At 39.2% G+C, this 20,683-nt stretch overlaps 2 protein-coding genes across 5 annotated transcripts; both read right to left on the bottom strand.

Moving 5' to 3' along the window:
- Positions 1 to 146: 146 nt before the first annotated feature.
- Positions 147 to 13,482, bottom strand: LOC106954524 (uncharacterized). 4 transcript variants are annotated; one of them, XM_015044083.1, is made up of 13 exons: positions 13,253 to 13,482; positions 12,605 to 12,673; positions 10,333 to 10,357; positions 5,513 to 5,599; positions 5,286 to 5,425; positions 5,066 to 5,185; positions 4,907 to 4,952; positions 3,418 to 4,234; positions 3,208 to 3,307; positions 3,024 to 3,095; positions 2,811 to 2,912; positions 2,090 to 2,264; positions 147 to 953 (listed from the first exon to the last, which is right to left on the bottom strand). In XM_015044083.1, the coding sequence occupies exons 1-13, from the start codon at positions 13,304 to 13,306 to the stop codon at positions 760 to 762; spliced, it is 2,001 nt and encodes a 666-aa protein (XP_014899569.1). In that variant the 5' UTR covers positions 13,307 to 13,482; the 3' UTR covers positions 147 to 759. The 4 variants fall into 4 exon arrangements, with proteins under 4 accessions (XP_014899569.1, XP_014899567.1, XP_014899568.1 ...); XM_015044081.1 differs by having other exon boundaries at positions 2,090 to 2,336; positions 13,253 to 13,481; XM_015044082.1 differs by having other exon boundaries at positions 2,090 to 2,333; positions 13,253 to 13,480.
- A 288-nt stretch (positions 13,483 to 13,770) lies between these two features.
- LOC106954525 (regulation of nuclear pre-mRNA domain-containing protein 1A-like) lies at positions 13,771 to 20,455 on the bottom strand. The gene is made up of 7 exons (XM_015044086.1): positions 20,069 to 20,455; positions 17,463 to 17,592; positions 17,234 to 17,340; positions 16,946 to 17,040; positions 16,635 to 16,761; positions 16,037 to 16,212; positions 13,771 to 14,685 (listed from the first exon to the last, which is right to left on the bottom strand). Exons 1-7 carry the CDS (start codon positions 20,217 to 20,219, stop codon positions 14,587 to 14,589), a joined length of 885 nt encoding a protein of 294 aa, XP_014899572.1. The 5' UTR covers positions 20,220 to 20,455; the 3' UTR covers positions 13,771 to 14,586.
- Positions 20,456 to 20,683: the final 228 nt, after the last annotated feature.

Below are 20,683 nucleotides of genomic sequence, written 5' to 3'. Positions count from 1 at the left end.
CTTTTGCTTTTGATAGAGTACTCACTAAATTATAACTATTGTGATGATAAAACAGAACACAAATGTAAAGAATAAAATAAAATAATGTTCTTTTAATTTATCGGACTCAGTTTTACATTTCTTTGAATCGGAGTACGCAGATTTTGATAATTGCACAATATTTATTTCTACTGTGAATTTGCCCTTTCTGTAAAGCATGTTTTTCTTAGTTCCGTTTTCCATATTTTTGTAAATCTGCGTGCTTTGACTGTCGGTTTGCTGCTGGTACAGACAAAAGAAACTATTCTATTATAAACTAACGCCAAGAGAAGCACTTTACAACTACCAGAAGATCAATTAGATTTTTTCTACACTATGTTTTGAAGGAGTTCTGAAAGATTTGACTTGCAGTTGCAAAACAAGGAATTTTATTTAAAAAAAACTTAATTTAATCTACACATGGAATTTCTTCATAGATATAGAGTAAAAAAAGTCATTTGCAAATCGACACAAAAATGAGACTTGGTTGATCTAAACATATGATTTAAATACTGAGTTTTAAACCAACTAAAACCTGCACTAAACATTAAATGGACAACATTAATCAAATCATTACACTTATGCCAATAAAAACATTTTTTAAAAGTACAGCAACAGAGAAACTCTTTATTGGTTACATAAAATGGTCAGGTTCTAACATTGCAAGAACTGAACTTTGATTGGTATCTAAAGCACACACAAAAAAATCTAAATCAGATTTCAGTTCTCAAACATTTTAGGCTATTTTCTTGCGACAAGATCCATGAGAGCACAGGTGATTTTATCCATATTTGAAGAGTAGCGAGGCTCACGATGCATCCTGCCGTCTTGTTCCATTTGGAGCGAAGGTACAGAGGAGTGAGGGTCAAAATAGTTCTCAGATGGAGCTTTGTAGTCATGAGGATGCATGGACTCAGGATATTGAGGTTGGTTATCTAGAGGACAAAATGTGGATTATTACCATTATTAACAACATAACCTACATATTCTTGTTTCACAGGTGAAAGGTAGTCATTAAAACATTTCACAAATCAAAATATTTGTCTCGTCAGATGGATGTCATAGCCTGGGAAAAAATAAATTGAGATATTAAGTATAAGAGCAGCTCTCCTGTTCAATGTTGGGGTGCCTACAAATTTTTATGTAAAATTCCTTAAATCCATATGATAAAAGTTTTCAGTCCCATGTATAAATCCAAAAGATCACTTTAAATTCACCGCAGATTTTTTTTTTTTTATATTATTGAAGGTCACAGACTCATGGACAAAGAGGTGGGTGGGTGGACAAGCAGATGGATGAATGGATGCAACATTTACATAAAGGGATAAGGAACAAAGTCTGGACAAACACATTTGCCATACTCGATTTTCTTTTTCCACACTCATCAAGGCCTGGAGAACATCAGCAGCAGCCTAATCAAATCAACTCAGACAAAAGAAGAAAGTCAGCTTTGGGAATAGACAGTTCAGTTTAATCTTCAAAACTATCTCAAATTCTTTACATACAAGTTAATTTTTGTCAAGATTTTGGTTTTCATTCATTGGGTGGACAGTCAGTGTCTCATTTACACGTTGGCAGCATAAAACACTCGATCTCGTGGTCTTACAAACACACTCACAATAAGCTGATTCAAAGTAGATAAACATGATTTTGAATTCACTCACAATTTTGTTTCATCCTAGCTACTTAGTAATTGCTTACGTTATGGAAAGGGGTTGCATGTTAATCTTTCCAACATTTTCTTTAGTTCCAGATTCAGTTAACATGTTTAGTGGTTTTATGAGCTGGTGATGGCTTCAGGTCATAAAACTGCTGCCCCTGATCTGGCAGCTGGATAAAGGCCATGTCACCGGTTAAATGGCCACATTGTCAAGCTCTAACTAGACTTCAGCGTCATATTTTCCTCCTTTAAGCATGATCTTAGGGATGACCTGCTAGACTGAAAACAGGTTAAACTTGTGCCAGGTAGCTGCAAATATGTGGTGCCTCTTATGAATCCTACTTCTACTCGAAGCATCAGGCTGCACTCTTCAAATCATGGTCTGCATCAAGTTTCGTGTCAATGACATACCTTCAAAACGACTTCTGCTGGAGTGTCTGGGTTCCCCGTGGTTGTATTCATGAAACCGCTGTGCAGGTGTCTGATCGCGCTGCTCCCAACCAAGTCTGTTACCGTTGTTGCAACCGAGCTCTTCGGATCGTCTGAGGTCAGACTCCTCCCTTGCGGGTCTATCATACTGGTATACCTGAGGAAGCTGTGGGTTCGGGTTTAGGTCGCTGTAATTTTTGGAGACTTTGGCTCGACCGTGGTCATACTGCTTTAACGAGAGAAATATGCTCTGTTAGTTCCAGTTTCCTATACAATTTTAAATTTTTCTACATATTATCCATAACTCTTCAGTAATTTTTTTTTGCCATTTTTTTAAGATACAAAGTTCTCCCCGAATTTATAGCAAATGTTTTTACACTGGTCAGCCTTCAAATATGAAGATGGCAAAAAAAAAAAAAAACCACACACGGTAATTAAGAAGATGAGTAAGGCTGGACAGTTAAACTAATAATGGATGCATATACAAAGGGATCTATTGATTAACACAAACAGATTGAAAAATGGATTGTCAACGGCTGGATGGAGAGAAACAGTGGACGGATGGAATGTTTATTTTTTTCTGGATATACTTCAACTCTCTAATTTAAATGATGAATAGGAACAACACAAATCATTCTTTCTATCAGATCAGTGTTTGTTATGGTCTCTCAGGCATAAAATACAGCTTCAGACGGAAACATACCCCAGCTTTCTCCATCTTTTTGCTCTTAAATTCTTCCAGAAGTTTGGAAATTTTGCTCTTCAGGAAGTTGGCCTCTTCTGCATTATCAATTTCAACGGTTTTCTAAGGGAAAAGTAAAAAAAAGCAAAATTTAAACACCAATTTCATGATTACATCCAGGTTAGTACATGGAACAGAGATTGTTGTGCATGTACCAGGGATGTGTAATCTTACCAGAAGGTCAAAGATGCTCCTCGTGTCAAAGCCTCCTCTACTGTAGACTTCCCCTGCTCCATGATGTGAAGGCTTTAAAAAAAAAGTATCAAAATGAGACCATGAGTCACATTGATTCACTTCAGTAAATCTTGGACCTTAACTAAGAAGTTATAGATCTGCAATACCTTAACAATCATCTTACCTGAGGTTCTCTGTAGTGGATGTCCGGCCTCATCGGTGCATCAACTGGTCGAACATCTGCACCAGTTTGAGTGTATGGAAGTCCATAATCATCTCTGTACCTGAAAGCAGAATTTAAAAAAAACATAAGAATTTTTGTCCCCAAGAAAATAGAAACAGGTGTCGTGCAGGGACTTTCATGGACAGAAATCTGTTCAGCCTTTACACTCACATCTCCTTTGCCATCTTTACTTCGTCTGGCGTGGCATCAGAGAAGCGGCTTTTTCGCCTGCTCATGCCTTCCTCGGCTCCGTTACCTTTCAGGAAGCGCCTGAACGGCTCCGGTATGTTAGACATGGCACTGGGACCTTCTCCGTGTGTCTGAGCTGAAGTTAGTCTCCCCCTCTTAAACGCCTCCTCTTGATACGAGTCTTTCCTTTCATGATGATAATCTTTAAGTATGTCAAAGGAAGACTCGCGTGAGCGATCGCCCTCGAAAGGAGCGGACAGGTTTCTCCTCTTGGCCTCTGGTTCACTTGACCCATGTCTTCTCATATTGTCAAATCTGCCGGGTTCCCTCTCCAGAGACCTTCGCAGCTTTTCGTCTTCTGTGTACATCATCTTCGGAGAGGGCTGGTATCCTTGAGAACGAACTTGACCACGGCGAATTTCCTCAGAGTAGAACTCCTCCAGAGGGTCTCGTTCTGCGTAGGGTCTTTTATGAGCAGAAGCTTCAGGTAGATAATCCTGCGACTGCGGCGCAGTGGGCCTGTGATCGTACCTGGAAACGTCTCGTGGGTCAAGCACTGTTGACCGCAGTGGATCGTCGGCATATTCCGGCAGTGGCCTGGTGTAGCAATCAAGGTTCATGCGATCCTCTCGGTAACTTGGACCTTCCATGTAATCCGCTCCTCTCCGTCCCTCTTCAAAGCGACCGCGGCTGAGATGGTCTGGATAGATCCCGGAAAAATCCTTCTTTGGGCGATACTCCCGCAATTCAGGTAAGAGTGGAGGCACATCGGGTACGAATCTTTGCCTCTGCTTTGGAACTATAAAAATAAAACACACTCCTTTACTTTTGGGGGGAAAAAAAATTGAAAATTACTAAATCAAATATGACTAACACTGGCATGTCTGATCATCAAACAGAAGAAAATTAAATTCCTTTGACAACTGTAGACGCTTTGTGTTAAATATGTATACTGACATCTAGGATGGGTGACGTGATATTAGACTGTGAGGAATAAAGCAAGTTAACGATCTATAGAAGCAGAAAGATCGTCTGGCACAGTCTAACCAGAACCATATGATCTCTAGAAAACACACCGAATGCAGAATCTGAGTGCTAAGAACTAATCCACTTTAAAATGCAACACAACATAGGACACCACTAAATCGCTATTCATTAAAAATTACTAAGTTCAGGAAAAAACCTCACACAATCAGCTGGGATTGGAAGAGGGAAAAAAAATTGATTGTGTCGTATTAAAACGACAGGATGTGAGGTAGATTTAGCACAGCATTTCAGAAACCTGATGAAATAAATAAGTCCAAATAAGTTTTAAACAAAGTGCTAGAATATTATAAACTATCAAGTTTTAATTTTATATCAACTATTACTTAACTTACTTCATAAGCTACATATAAAAAAAAAATGTGCATGATTAGTAGACAAAATTATTCATAAAAAGGATTTCCCACAACAACTGATTTGACTGTACCTCTTGTGATGTTCAGTCTTCCTTCAACCCCCTTTCTCAACAACGGCTGAAATACAAATGTGAGGACAGGAGTTACAGAAGAAATATGATAAAAAAATATATATATATATATATATATATATATATATATATATATATATATATAAAAGAATGTCTAACTTCTGGAACTCCTCGTCCATTTTGTCTTTCAACTATCTCCGCTTTGGCTCGCATTATCTTCCCTCCTTGGGTGTTTATGGTTTGACTGTCCCAGGTAACTAAGTCCGGCCGTTTTATCTCCTGTGAATGCAAACGATTTGTTAGGGTGTAGGAAAAAAGCAAAAAGTTTTTTTTTGTTGTTTTTTTTTTTTTGTTTTTTAATACAGCGGTGATGCTTTACCACATATTTCTGCCGGTGTTTACGACCAATCACGTGGCAGACCATTTCTGCGAGGTTGGATGTCTGACTGCATAACTTGCAGGTGTATCTGGCACCCAACTGTGGCTCAAAATTGGCCACTTCTTCCAAAAAATTCAAACCTAAGATAAAAGCAGGGGGAAAAAATTTATTAATCTTTTTTTACGCAATACCACAACAACAGAAAATGTTTGTGCCGATGTATTTACCAATAATGGGCTCATCGAGATTCAGGTATTCCAGGTAGTGTAAAATGTCCTTAAACTTTGGCATGATATGTTCTCTGACAGCTTTCCCTGAGAAACCAAACACAATTAGTCAAAGAAATCACAGAAGGAGAAGGGGTTTAGTCGTCCAAATGCTTTGTTCAATTACAGCTCAAAACTGAGCACAGCATCACATTTTAACCTATGTACAAACTATTGTCGCAGCCAACACATTTTTTTTTGTTTGAAGTATTTTTTTTTTTAGTTTGGAGCTATCTGGTTTAGACTGAGGTTAAGTTGAGAATATTGTTTTAGTCCTATTCTTTGGTTCTAAGAACCTTTAAACCAAAAACCATGCAATAAATTCTGTTTGGGTGATGGGTGCAGCTAATTACTTGAGCATTAGAAACGCATGCAGAATGTTTTATTTATTTTTTAAACAATTAAAATGCTTACCGTTTAACCAAACATTCGGTTAAACGGATCCATTGGGAACCTGGAATCTGTCCTCTACCTGGTGCAGGTTAGCGAACGTGCACAGGTGTCGTGTCTCACCTTCCGGAGCTGTTTCTTAGTTTGTTGCGAATGAAAAGTTGGATAATGGATGCATTTTCTTATTAAGAGGGTTGAGCTTCCACCTTGTGGAAGATTACCATTGAGGTCACTTGTATCCAATGATTTGTACTTATGGTGACGATCCATGTCATGACCAGATGCAAAGGTCAGAATGTAGATGGACTGATAAATTGAGAGCTTTACCTTTCAGCCCAGTCCTTTCTGTGCCATGACACACTAAAGTCATGCAGATGATTTCTGTAAATCCATGTCCTACTCCATCCACCAAAAGGCAGCTCATTCTTCTGGTTGATAACCATTACCTCAGACTTTGAGGAGCTGACTTTGTAGGGTGGCAGGCATCTTTGAAGATGCGGCAGGGAGCATGGTCATCTCTACATCGCCAGAGGTCAAAGAAGGTAGTTCAGGCTTCGAGCCTGGGACCATGTTGGAATGAGCAACAAAGACGAAGTACAGTTTTTTCCCCTCGGAGTTGTTATTGCAAGGCCTTACTTCAGGTAAATGGATACAGAAAAAACAAGACAAGTTGCTCTGTAGCAATATTTTCCAATTTCCATCTAGTCATGTAATCCTGGAAGAGCAGCAGAGTGCAAGTCCATTTATTTCCTGGGATATTACAGCTTAAGTTCCATCAGCCGTTACTGTATTTTCTGTGTTTAACCAACACACCTGAAAGGCACGACCATAAAATCCTTACACCACCATCCGATTTCAGGCTTTGGCTGACAAATAAATGTTTAGTATTGCTTCCTTTTCTTTAAGGTCTTCGCTGCTTGCTCCTCACTCGTCTTTGAGCCTCATGACCAGATGAGGCCGGACTGCAAAACGTTGTGCAGTCTCTAGCTATCCAGTCCATAAACCAAAGCTCTAAGTCCACAATACCTTTAAAATATGCAATGTAATGAAAATATGGTTCTTGAGAGAAACAAGTGGGGGAGATTTGGCTTTTTTGAGATTTAAAATCAGGTCCCTGTATTCACACACAGGGAACAAATTAGGGGACTTCCACTGATGCTAGAGGCAGCGTTAGACAAAAAAAATCGATGGAAAAAAGAAAAAAAAAAGTCCTGTGGGGGTAATTGTCGCTGAAGAAAAAAAAACCAGTTGCAGTGGTTTCTGCAATCATAAGATTTACATTTTTAACATGCCAAACTATTTCTGCAGCTAGAAAATACATCTTCTCTCATTAACATTAAGGTGATCCACCTTCTCCTCCTAAAACAGCTTAATAGTAAGCTTGGTCTTTAGTGGTGACAGTATTAGGTTGATTTAAAAAAATAAAAATAAAGAGATAAACTTCTGAGTGGTTACAATTTCCCATCACACAGTTTCTACAGTTCAAAGTACAATGAGATGCATCTGGATGTTCTTACATCACAAGCCACTTACAGTGGCTTCGGGCCAAAGGACGGTTAATTTAGGGCCTCGCATATAAAATATGCATCACATATCTCCCATTGTAAAGGTTTAATCACATTGATGGAGTGTGACGCCTTCGGTCATTCAGGACAAACTGACCAAAGGAGAAAAGGAGTCCAATTCTTGGCTCGTGTTTTTGAAAGAGGCTTGTGAAACCGGTTGGTGCCTCATAAAAAAAAAGTTGTTGTTATGGCTCTGAAAATCAACTGAAAACCGGTTAGTAGTATCAGTGCTGCTTTGAAAGCCAAAGCAGATTGAGGACAGGACTTGGTTGAATCTGCTGCAAAGTTGCTGCTTAGGTTGCTTACCATGAGTTCTGGTGAATCTGAAACTATTGAAATAAACATTGTGTGCGCAACTATTAGGCAAATGAGCATAATTTTTAATGTGTACAGGTTTGTCTCTTTTGTAATAAGAGGAGATGTGGGTTAAGGAAAACTGCGTATATCACAGTGGGCAGCTTTTATCCTTCAGGAAAAATGGGCCAAAAAGATTTACTCTGAATTATAAAACAAATTGCAAAACGAGCTCGGGGGATTAAATATTCTGCTGCAACGATGTTGTGAGAAACTTACTGAGAGAAAGAGGAAAGCAAACACAAATGAACTGCCAAAGAGTTTAGGATAATCAGCTACCAGAATCCCTTTCTCTTCCAGTGTCTTCATAGTCCAAATGTGCAACCTACCTGGAGTACAGACACAAAGCCAAGGTAAACGAAAGCCGAAACCCGACCACCACTGAAGAAACGTGTGTTTTTCACAGATTTTATGAGCTGATGTGATCAGAGTGACCCTTGATGGTCCCTATGAACGAGACCATGGCTGGATCAGTAACCGGAACAGAGCTTCACTTCAACCCAACAGACACAAGCAGGGTGTAATAGAGTACCTGTACAGCTGTTATTAAAGATGAGCTACTTAGACTTTTTTCCAGGTTGACAATGGAGTCTTAAATCAACTCCCAAATCTACAGATAGGTTTTAGGAGACATTCATCCGCCCACAAGACAGGAAAATCTCCATCTTTTAGGAAAACCTGGATTTTCAGGAGAAAACAGAGCTTCATCACATGCATTCAAGTATGTGGCAAGCCAGAAATAAAAACCTAAGCGAGCTCCTGACATGATCTAAACCCCATTGAGAACTGGTGGGTCCTTCTTAGATGCGAGCTTTACAATGAAGGAAAACAGTCGACCGTTCTTAAGCCCATTCTTCATCCGATTCTTCCACAGTCCACCCCGGCCATATTCATCTCCACTTACAGATCTTGCGTGCGTCCTCCCTGCTTTTCATAACCACCTCAGGGGTAGTACAAGCTGCCCCACGCTGTATTGCGTGCAAGATTTCACAACCCTGCAAGCAGCACATCTCTCAACAGATGCAATGAAGAAGCAACTAACAGTCTGCTCCACGTTCTGTCAGGGCTACTTACGGTTTTATGCCAGCTGGTGTGAAACACCGCAATTATATAACATTAGTTTGGCATGACTTGAATATTATTCTTTTGGATTTCTTTTTTTTATGGAGTGCACAACGTGCCTTTCCTCTCAGTAAAGTTCATGTGTGGATATTGGTGTACACAGTTGCGCAACCTCCCATTTTTCAGGGGGAAGGGAAAACAAAAAACGGCCCCCCCCCCCCCCGACAGAAGGAACTTCAGGGTAAAGGACCGACGCTCCCCCCCCCCCCATCCCCCCGAGGGGACGATACGTGGAGTGTAAAACTCGCTACATGTACGTCGTTATGTGCGAGAGGTGAAGGAGCGTGAGGCGCGCTGAAGTGTATGGGAAAACATAATCGGTGCGTCGCCCCCTCCAGACGGGGTTTTGGCGCCCCCTCTGGTGCTGCGCCCCTATGCGTTGCATACGCTGCATACCCACTTTTTGCGCCTCTAGGTGTACATCTTTTGACTGCATTACCTACTTCCAAAAAAGCTGAGTCCAAAAAAAACCAGAAACCCAAAGTTCTCCACTGCTGAGAGTCACTGAAAATGACGTCAATTTAGCATCGACCACAACTCCTGAGCGCTCACGGCCCACCCAGGGTTCCATCTGTACCCGTAATAGTGAGGAATATATCGCTAATGGAGACCGACACAGCTTGGCTGGAACCGAACCAGCTAGAGTGAGACTTGGAAATGGAGAAGAGGCTTTAGAGTCTGTGGTCGCTGCTGCACCAAAGATATATCGTCAGCAGATCAAGAAACCGACAGATTTTGTGAGTGGAAAGTTTGTGATAGTTATTTAAAAAGGGTGGCTATGTTAGTCAGTTTTTAATATCATAAATGTTTTCTTGGGAAATGTTTCATTTAGATGCACAATGTTACTGCACAATGGTTGCCCAATAATTGTGGACACACAAATATGTCCCAAGAACGCTGAAACATCACTTTCTTAACCGTCCCACAAACTTTTTACCCTCTGTGCAGTCCTGTGGTGTCACACTGACCCCGCATGCACTTTAAAAAAAAAGAAAAAGGGTGGGGGAGTAGAGGAGGGTTGGTATAGTTTTGGGAACTGACGGTCTGACGGGATACCTTCCCCGCTTCCCGACAGTGACATAAGCCATGCTCCTAAATGTCGCGGAAGTGTTTAGTAGTCTGAAAATTAACATTTTAGTACTACTTTTGTTCAGTAATAAAATTCTTAAAAATACAACTTGCCTAATAATTGTGCACACAGTGTATAAGGCAGAAATTTTGTATGGCTGTACAACGCTACCGACATTTTTTAAATTCTGTCCTTAAATTATAACTCGATGCCCCTTCTTCAAAATTATATTTAATGCGGTTTAAAGTTTAGAGATTTGTTTGAAGATTAGGCCCACTTACCCTCAGCAACAAGAGCATCCTCTTTCTGCCAGGAATAAAAGGAAAACAATAGATATTAGGTGAAATGATGCTGAACAAACAGCACAACTCCAACTTTTCTAAAAAAAAACAAAACAAGAAAAGTAAGTCATTAAAAACATTTATAATCAAGCTTACCAGAGGAGGACTCATGTACTCTTGCTTAGTCATACAGAGCTCAATTATACTCACATGGCCAGTTTTTTTTTTTTTTTTGCAGCATATTCAGGTCTGCAGAAATATGTACACCCTACATGCCCAGGTCAATTATTTGTGGACAAGTCCAAATAAATGAAGAAATTTTTCTTCGTTATAGAAGAACCTGCACACAGGTTTTTCTGTAAACTGATGAGAAGATGTCTGTCATACAAACAGCAGCAGTGTAGATGTGGAATCAATTGATCCTGATGAAATATTTCTGCCAAGCAAGAGCACTTGATATAGGGTTCCACTGTGTCAGCACACAGTCGATTCAAGTTCATTTTCTCCAACACTCAGTGGCCCGATTAAAGATCCATCTCCTTTGGGGTCGACAATTTCCACCCCAATACTTACAAATTAAATGTTCAAGTAAGAGATGTGCAGATGTACTTCATTCTTCAAGCTCTGTCAAAAATGCAAGTGTTGTTTTGAAGAAAAGTAGTTGGCTTTGCTTTTACGAGATGCATTACGCCATAAGACATCAAATCTGCCGTACCAAGGCAAATCTGTTTCCTGAGAAGCTGTAATTAGATTTATATAGATCAAGAGGAACATGTAAAGTCCAAACAAATTCAAAAAGCAGCAGAAAAGCAATCCAAAACATCCGCTGTAGCCAAAAAGTGTAACTGAAGATGCTGACAAGTCACTGATATTGCCACAAGACAAAGGGTAGTTGGATAATCCTTACTTAGCTGAATACCCACCATGAAAATTGTGATCATCTATCAGAAAAATACTTCAAGGTGAAAATTAATTAAGCTTGCTTGAAACAATAGCTAAGGAAATCATAACAACCAAAAGGTAGACCAGCTTCTCAAAAGTCTTAGTCATAGCTGATAAGATGGACCTTGAAACAGGGTCAGGTCAAACATGATTTCTATTGTGCAGGAAGAAGTGGAGGTGGTTGAGGAATATAAATACCTTGGTGTTCGCCTGGAGACACAACAATGAATCTGTTTACAAAAAAGGAACTGAGCAGAATTTTCCTTCTTGAGGAATTTTAGGAAATTCTAGGTTCAGAGCAAGATGCTGTATATCTTCTGTAAGTCTGTTGTTGAGATTATACAGTCTTCTGCAATCTGTTGTCGCAGCAGCATCAAAGCCAGGTACCTTCAAAGGTTCAACAAACTGATAAAGAGAGATTGTTATCTTCCGGGGACTATGGTGTAAAAGACGTTTGGGATTAACCAATAACCCCAGCATCAGATAGGTGACCGCCAGACGAGTGACAAGTGAAACACATGGTTTCCTGCTGAAGTCCATATTGAGGAACAGGATGAATCTAATTTCATCTGAAGTTAGAGGCCATCACAAATTACCTCTTTAGGTTGATTTTTCTTTAAGTCCCATTGAATCACATGGAAGAAACACTTTAAGTTTGAAGTGCCAGTCTTACCTAAATGTATCCAAATATTCATGCCTGGAACAAAAAAAAAAACCTGCAAGCACTGTTGAGACAAAAGTCTTACTCAAAAGTCTTACTTGAGTGTGCTCCTCAATATTTCCAGTGTTGCAGTCACATCTGGAAAGTAAAAGTGACTCAAGAGACGGACAACACTTTTCCCACATTTTTTTTTTGTCTTGAAAAAAACCACAGTGAATTTAGAAAAGAGGAAGCCAAGTCCAGTCCTCAAAGGCGATTATTCTGCAACTTTTAGATGAATCCCTCCTCCAACACACCTGAATGAAATGTGAGTGACATCCAGATTCTCCAGACCAAGCAGAAATCCATCCAGTCTTCCAGCTAAGTGTTTGTGGCAAAACCAAAGTCTTTCAAATCAATAAAGCCAGATAAGGAAAAACAGATCACAGGAAATCCATTAACAAGAATAAAACACCTCAATTTTATATCGGTGTTGAAGAGTTTTTTTCTTATTTTCACACAAAGTACCACCTTTTTTCCTCCGGTCTGTAGGAACAACAACAGTGTTGTTTTTTTGAAAAAAAAAAAAAAATGTTTTGTGAAACAACAAAAACAATGTTGTAGTTTGACAATTATCTACATTCAAGGCAAATTTCCATGACTACAAAACCTTTCCCAGATAAACTGTACCTTTAAATGTCCCGGGGTGGTCAGGTGTATCTTGTAGAGGGTGTTACCTCTAAGAGATTTTTCACAGATCTGGGTTAAACAGAAAAGTCAGTCAATATAAACAGTATTACAGAGCAAATTTTTACAGAGATTTCTGTTGCCTTTCAACCCAAACACTCATTTGAATGCTTTCCTTATTTAAAATATATCAGATTAAAATGTTCACGCAAACATCCAACTGCAGGAAATCAACATGCAACTAATAAGCTATGTGTAGAATTTTTTAATTGAGTTCTAGGTGAAAAAACAAAGAAAATAAAAATAAAAAAAATAAAAATCTAAATTGAATAAAAACAACACCTCACAGTCATCTAATAAATATATTGAATGTTTACATGATCTAAGTATCACTATAATGACGGAATTAAAAAACGTAGAAATGCATACGTTATATTAATAATTGGTATACCTTTAATGTAATATACTCTTTATAACATATTTTATACAGCAATAGTAATATTCTGCATAAACGTAGATAAACGGCGCCATGCTTATATTGTAGTAAATGGACTAAAGCTAGCCTTGCCTGGCTAACCCTGCATGACCCACGCTGTTTCCGATTCCTTCAAGATTTTTCTTTCAGTGGCAAATGCATGCTGGCCAACTCACTGTGCATTCGATGAAACCATCATCCTCATCGTATGGTGTTTCCAAATTATCCATTTTCTTTACTTTTTACGTGGCACTTACGAGCTAATATTAGCTTACCAACGGTTTAGCTTAGCTAGTTTTTCTGCAACGATAGACGCAATAATTTGTATGGCACTTCAACAAGTGACGTTTTTCTCTTTTAATACTGATTTATCAATATTTAGTTGCTCCTAAAAAATCAACTTTACGTTACAACGGTTATGAAGTAAGGCAACGACTGCAATTAAAGAAAGAATCCTTTTAAAATGTAACTACTTCCTGTATGTTTGTGGGGTTTCTAAGGAACGGTCCGGAGGGGCGGGATAATTGACATCAAGCGCTACTGCTACAAAAACGGTGCGCCGGTGTTACAAATGAGCCCACACGCAGGAAAACGTTCCCTTTTCTAAAGGGTGTCCTTCTACGCCCCCTGTTGGTCATATATCCTTCAGACATTCTTTATATATTCTGTTTATTCTGTTTTATAAAGCATTTGCTTGAAAGTGACAAAAACAAAGGAGGTTTTATTCTAGCTTTGGAAACTGGGGCACTTTTCAGGCTGCATGACACATTTGATTGGAAACTATAAAGCATCACCGTAAACAACACAACACAAAATTCACTCAATGTGTAAGCACACCATAGGTAAAAAAAGAAAATACCCAAGCTACTTGCATCTTGATCTGGTTGATGAATACAAATCATAAACACTTATGATTTCCACCATGTTTACATGCAAATGTGTGTACACTGAACAAGGTTTTTAGACAATCCTTTCACAAACAGGGTTCATGAAAAGCATAAACACATAGTTTGCTTTTTTGGAACCTGCATGTCCAATGTTTTCTGACAATCTCAAAATATAATTTTTTTTCCAACACACTTTATAAAATCAGTGATTCCAACTCGAGCAACTGCCACAGTGATCTCTAACAAAAAAAGCTACGTAAATATGTCGAAACAATGTGAGGCATTTTACAAAAAACATCCCAATACTGGAACTCCTGAATCATCAACACTTAAAAGGATCTGCACTCTGATGTTTAACCTTAAGTTGCCAAAAAAGAAAAAAAAAAATCACACCAGTCACACCACTTTAAAGCTGTAAAAGTTAGACAGCAGGTGTCACCACATGAAAGTCCTGTGATACAATTTTAACTTATCCTTAAATTAAAAACACGAGCTTGCAAATGGAGATGTGGACACTTGGGGCTCAAGAGACGTGGATAAATAGTCCAGTGAAGACAGGTGAGAACAGATGCTGCTTCGGTTCGGTCTGTGTTGAGAACTGGTGAGAAGGCGAGTTTCGGCAGTCATTTGGAAGAGTTGCGATGTCCTTCTGAAAGGTTATTGAGGCGCAATCGCAGTTCTTTCCGGACCTGCGACACCATCGTCAGTTTCCTCTTGTATTCCTGAAAAGTGTCCCGAAAGAAGATAAAATAAGAGTTTTGTCTATAATAATATTGTGCAAGTAGTCGTTTTTAGCCTGAACTTATCTGAAGCTCATAAACGCCACAAATACCACATTTCTGCGCCAAACAAATTTATACAGAAGTGTTGCATTTACACTCTGTGAAACGAGTTTATTTATCTGAGGTTTGTGTTTAGATTTCTGACTACATGTTTATCTTCATGTGGTTAGTCCAATACTTCAGTGTTCCAGCATAAAAAGAAAATACCATGTGATGGTTTATAGTTGCTTCAACTTCAGCAATTACTAATCTCTGCAACAGTATTTTTAAAATGTCACCATTTGCTTTGGCGTCACTAGTGCCTTACATTATATACTTTGTGTACACAAAATCCACCAGTTCTAATGCTTGTGGATGAACGCTTCTGCAAAATAAAGTCTTAATTTAAATATTTAAGAAGTGAAGTCGGCTTGCCAGCTGATATGGGATTAAATAAATAGGAAACGTTTGGATGAACTTGTAAATGCACCATTTTAGGTTATCTTCGGTCTTTACAAATGTTTTTATCTCTGCTGTTTTTGTTGTGTACATTAATTTTTAGATCATTCTGAACATCTGGTCTGTTCATATGGGCTGTTCAGGCTGCCCCATCAGATAACGTGCATAATTTCATAACTCATTCCTAAAATAAATGCTTTTATTGTTCCAAGTCAACTCAGAATTCACATTTGTATTGAACTGAACTCAACCTAAGTTAAATTTTGCTACTAAAAACAAATTCTTTGCAATACCTTAACTTTGCCATAGGGCTAGAAAATGTTCGTCATGTAAGAATGCGGTAAGCCTCAGGGCAAAATAAAAAGCACACAAGAACCATTTCAGTCTTTAATTTTCACTTTTTATTAAACACCTTAGTGAAGACATGTGATATGCTTTGTTTTTCTCCTGGATTCCTGTGGATAAAGGCTGCACACAGCTGTCACTACACAAAGAAGCATGTTTATGGGAAAACCGTTAGTCTTTATTTTAGATGACCGAATGTCAAATACTTACCGTATGGATTCGGAATCTGAGCTAAAAGAAACGTTTTTTTAGAGGTAAAAAGTCATGGTCAACCTTATTTTGGTTTCCCCAACAGCCAAGAGCCTTCCTAGCATTACTTGATAACTTAGACACAACCCTTGCTTTAAATAAATACTAGAAACATATTAGTTTCCTTTAAGATGTGAAACTTTAATCTCACTGCTAGGACAGGAGAAGCCTAAAACCGAATAAGAGGAACACAGTTGTGACTCAGACAAGACGTAAAAGTGAATTATTTAGAAGGAAAACAGAAAAGTGATGTACGCACTTCGAGTTTCTGCTCGTTCTGGGTCAAGCCGTCCTTCTGGCTCTGCAGGAAGGTCGTAAGTGTGCGCGTCAGCTGCCTCCTGTCATCAATCTCCACGGCCAAGCGACCGCTGTAGTCGGCTAAAAGCATGCAGGCTTCCTCGACCATCCGGGAGAGCCGCTCGCCCGACTCTTTGTCTGAATCAAACAAAAAAAATTCAGAAACAAAAGACAAAAAGGTCAGCAGGCAGGCAGCCATTCAGTCTTACATTTTTATGGCGAGTAAAGTCACTCTCCCGAACTATCAGGAGTTTGAATTTCTATGTATGCTGCAATTCATCATTACGAGAAGCAGAAACGTTACGGTGCTTTTCCACACAAAGTTAAATCTATTTTTATTTGGATTTCATGTGACAGAACGACACAAAGCGGTGCATATTTCTGTCTATATCTGTTCAGAAAGAAATGCTTTATTACAGCATCTAATAGATGCACATTATTGATATATCTAGAAATTTTGCACATGCGCACAGCGCTGGAGGGCAAATATCAATCAAATAATTATTTCCCCCCACCCCCCGCTGTAAAAGCAGAGGCAAACTTTATGTCTCCATGTCTACCTGTGATCCTGTGAAGGAGGGACGTGTCCTGGACCTCGGCAGGAAGAGAGGAGATGCGCTGCCGCAGCACCGAGTCGCTGGAGGCGGCGTTTTCGAGTTCCTGCAGGGCTCGAATTAAATCTGCCGTCTGTGGGTGAAGAACGATACAAATCAGGGACAAAGTGGTGGGGGGGGGGAGAAGCAAGAATGGGCTATTTAAGAGACAATGATGAGAAATAATGAAAGTCAGATTTATGAAGAAATAGTAGTACAAATACAGTTCAGTTTTGTCAACTTTCTGCATTAAACGCTGCGATTTTCAAAGACACCACCTGTGGAGGATCAGCTGGGGAGCTACGGGAGGCGAAGCCCTCGTCGTCAGGGTGGATCTCCTCATAAGACCGTTTCTTAGGTTTCTTTTCTCCATCTACAATTTTTAGACGAGAAAGACAAAAAAACACGGAAAATAGAGAAAAGATCAAACTCAGAGGTTGCTCCGTATTCAACTCCACCCCGACGTTACAGCATCACACTATGCCCCCGCAAGAACGTGTCTGGATTATGTTACGATTTAAAGCCGACGTTGTTGCTGAACCCAAACAGGTTGGTGTTGAACTTACAGAGGACCTCTGAGAGCTGCTCCAGCAGGTTGTTCTCATACACCGCTCTCTCCTGCCAGATGGACAAAACCCGACCTAGCTGTTTCTTGCAGCCCTCCTCCCCCTCCCTGAACAGGGGAAAAACACCCGAAACAAAACACATTCGCTTTTAAACACAGGACCGACAAGCCTTCAATATTCTGCTAATCCAGATTCGTAAAAAAAAAAAAAAAAAAAAATCAAACCCGACCTGTTGACGTGTTTGAACGCGTCAACGATGACCGGCGCAAAGTCCTGGGTGAACTCCGGTCCTTTTCTCTTGCTGTTCTGAATGACGTCGTTGGCCAAGTAGAGGAAGGTCAGCTTGCGCGATACCTGAGCTGCTCTCACACACACACACACACACACACACACACACACACACACACACACACACACACACACACACGTTTGTGTTGCTATCTTTGTGGAGACTTTCCATTGACTTCCATTCATTTCTACAGCCTAAACCTTACCTTTACCCTTTTCCTAACCATCACATACCTAACCCTAACCAAAACTCAATTCATACCTTAGTCCTAACTCTGACCCCTGACCCAAAAACAGGGTTTCCCCTCGTGCGGACCAGACTCCGGTCCCCACAACGTAGTATATGTCAGGAAAATCGTCCCCACAAGGTATTACAAACAAACGCGCACGCACGCACACACAGCGGAGAATGTGGATGTGACGAACAAAACCGACAGAAGAGCTGGTCATTTTCGCTGCTCTTGCGGTCTATCGCTTGGCAGTCAGTAAGGAGATTTCTTACTGACCATCCGCCTCCAATTAATATACCACTCAGTGATTTTGATTGAGTCGCGGCTCCCAACTTAATATTCCGAAGTCGGTGGGGCCCAAATGGGGATCATAACCGCAATCGAGGGAAATGAGGTTGCAATGTACAATCTGATTTATTACTTGGTTTTTGGTACATATATTGGAAACAGGTTGAGACAAAACAGTAACAAAAAGGGGGGATTGATTGTTTTGACTTTTTCAACTGAGCAATAGAAAAAAAGTAAAAGAAGTGTGTTACAATTAGAATAAAGTACGATCTCAATGCATCTTATGGATCTGTTCACTCTACTATAAATACTAGATTTAATCCCTATTCAAATAAAGAATAGTAAAACACTACATAATATCTTAGCATTATTTTTGAGTAGCACTTAGTATCAATTACATGGATTAATTTCCATATTAGTCTATTATAAATCTTTGGTTATATTCCTTTTTTTTTCTTAAATTCAAACAACTTGAACAAGTAAAAAAAAAAAAAAAAAACAGACAAAGGGTTTCTATTTCTGGACTGACAATGTTTTGAATGTTGTTGGACTGAGGTGAGCATAAACCTTGAGAGAGAACCATCTTTATCCCCCAGAGCTTTTCAGACACAACTGTCTGTTTCCCCCCAGACGCAGAGCCCCAAACTAAAACATCCACCTGAGATGTCATTAGGACGCTCGACTAGTCCCCTGCTAATAAGTCCGCCATTAATAGCAGCGCATAACATGTCTGCAACCCTTTCTTTGTCTTAATTTAGATACCATGACAACCAAATTACTCAATAAAACTAAAAGTGGTTTGCTTTCACAGGTGGCACAATGAATTATTATTAGAAGTGACACTGATGATTCTGTAGCCTTGTTGCTTTTACTGAAGAATTTCAAGGTAATTGGATGAATTGAATCCATCAACTACAAATCTTCCACAAGTGGCAGGCAAATTGCAGCTGATTAACCTCTTAAAACCGAAAAAGATGCCCATTTTCTGTGCCTGAAAATTGACTTCTACTTGTATTTTCTGCTCAAATTATTTTAAATCATGTTTAAATCAATTTTGTAAAGGCAAGAGGTGACTTGTTTAAATCTTGGTTGGAACCTTTGTTTTGTTTTTGAAATCGTATCTTTTGAGGCGCTTTTTTTGTCCTCATAATTGTTATCACTATTGTAGGGCAACTTAATAAAGATTATTATTATTACTTTTGTTGTTACACGTGATACCAATGTGTAGTTTGATCACAGGGGGAAACACCACATTTTTTGACAACAGATTAACAAATTTTTGTTTGGCTCAAGTGTCCAACAGATTAGATAAAAATTGATCACATTATTTTTTGAGCTATTAGCAATAAAAATAATAATTGGAGTAACGCATTTCTTATTATTACCATTAATCTTGTATTTTTATGTGTAATATTACTTATGGTATCAACATATCACGCATTAATATAATAGGAAACCATATTTGTTGATAAGAAAATATTTATTATTGGAAACAAAACAACTACAGCTTTTATGTGTATACAAAAAATACATGTATTTGCTTATTATTATCAATTATTCTAATTACTGTAATATTTGCAAAACTCTTTGCAGCAGTGCACCTAAATATCAAGCAGGAAGTGTATTTATTAACAAAAACGTATATTAGTCGGTTATATGTTCCTTACAGAGAATAGATGAGGATCTATGATGTTTTTGGCTAATTCGGAAACCTTCTTTGACATATAAAGAAATGCATTCAACTAAATATTTACTGAATTAAGATTTACAGACAAAGTATCCCGACTAGCTTTAACATGCAAAGCTAACTCAGAAAACTAACTGCACTTTGCTTGAAAATTGGCCTGCTAGCAGCAACAAGGCTAACTATTAAATCTGCCTTTTGGTACGAACATAGCAAGCTAAAGTAGTTTAAATAGTCCAGCTAAGAGCTAGCCTGAACTAGCCTGCTCCCTGCAGCCACATGTAAAGTGCTGAGGACGAGAAGCATGGTCTGCTGTTGTTTACTTCGAGCCCAGATCGACCTTACCTTTCTTCAGCTCGTTGAACCACACTGTGACAATAGTCTTCGAGTGTTTTCTGTGGTGGATGAGCCACAGCGACAGCGTTTGCACACTTTGCTGAGAGTTGCTAAGCTCGGATAGTTTTTTCTCCAATGCCGCCTCGGAGAAAGCAGACATCTCGACGAGATAAACAGGAGTGAGCCGAGACCACTGCAGGAGGCAGCTTCAGGGTCCACTGAAAACGGTCTTCTGCTGCAAGTTAGGAGGCCAGTTTGTGAATTGTTGCCATGTACACAAAAGCTTATGCGCTGCGGTGACTATCTGAGCAGATGTTCATGCTAGCCAGTCACCGCCGTCCTCTTGATGGAGCTCTCTGGGGTTACTGTCCCTGCTGGGGGGCGGGGAGCCTCTGCAGACACGCTTCCGGGTTGTTTAAATGTTGCGTTCAAGTCTAGAGGAAATTACAGTTTTTCATGAATCTTTCGTTGTCTGCCTAAAATAATGGCCTAAGTCATTTTTTCTCAAAGTGATTTTAGCAAAATAAAAAATAAATTAAAAAAAATCACACATTTTTTTATTTTCAAAAAACGCTACTTTTGGCAAAAAAAAAAAAGAGGCTTAGGCCGTTTTTTTTTTTCGGA

The sequence above is a fragment of the Poecilia latipinna genome, unplaced genomic scaffold (assembly GCF_001443285.1).
Source record: "Poecilia latipinna isolate Pla-1442-1.1 unplaced genomic scaffold, P_latipinna-1.0 Scaffold662, whole genome shotgun sequence".
In the NCBI taxonomy this organism is placed as follows: Eukaryota; Metazoa; Chordata; class Actinopteri; order Cyprinodontiformes; family Poeciliidae; genus Poecilia; species Poecilia latipinna.
Note: the sequence above shows the minus strand (reverse complement) of the source record. Positions and strands in the feature narration are given on the sequence as shown.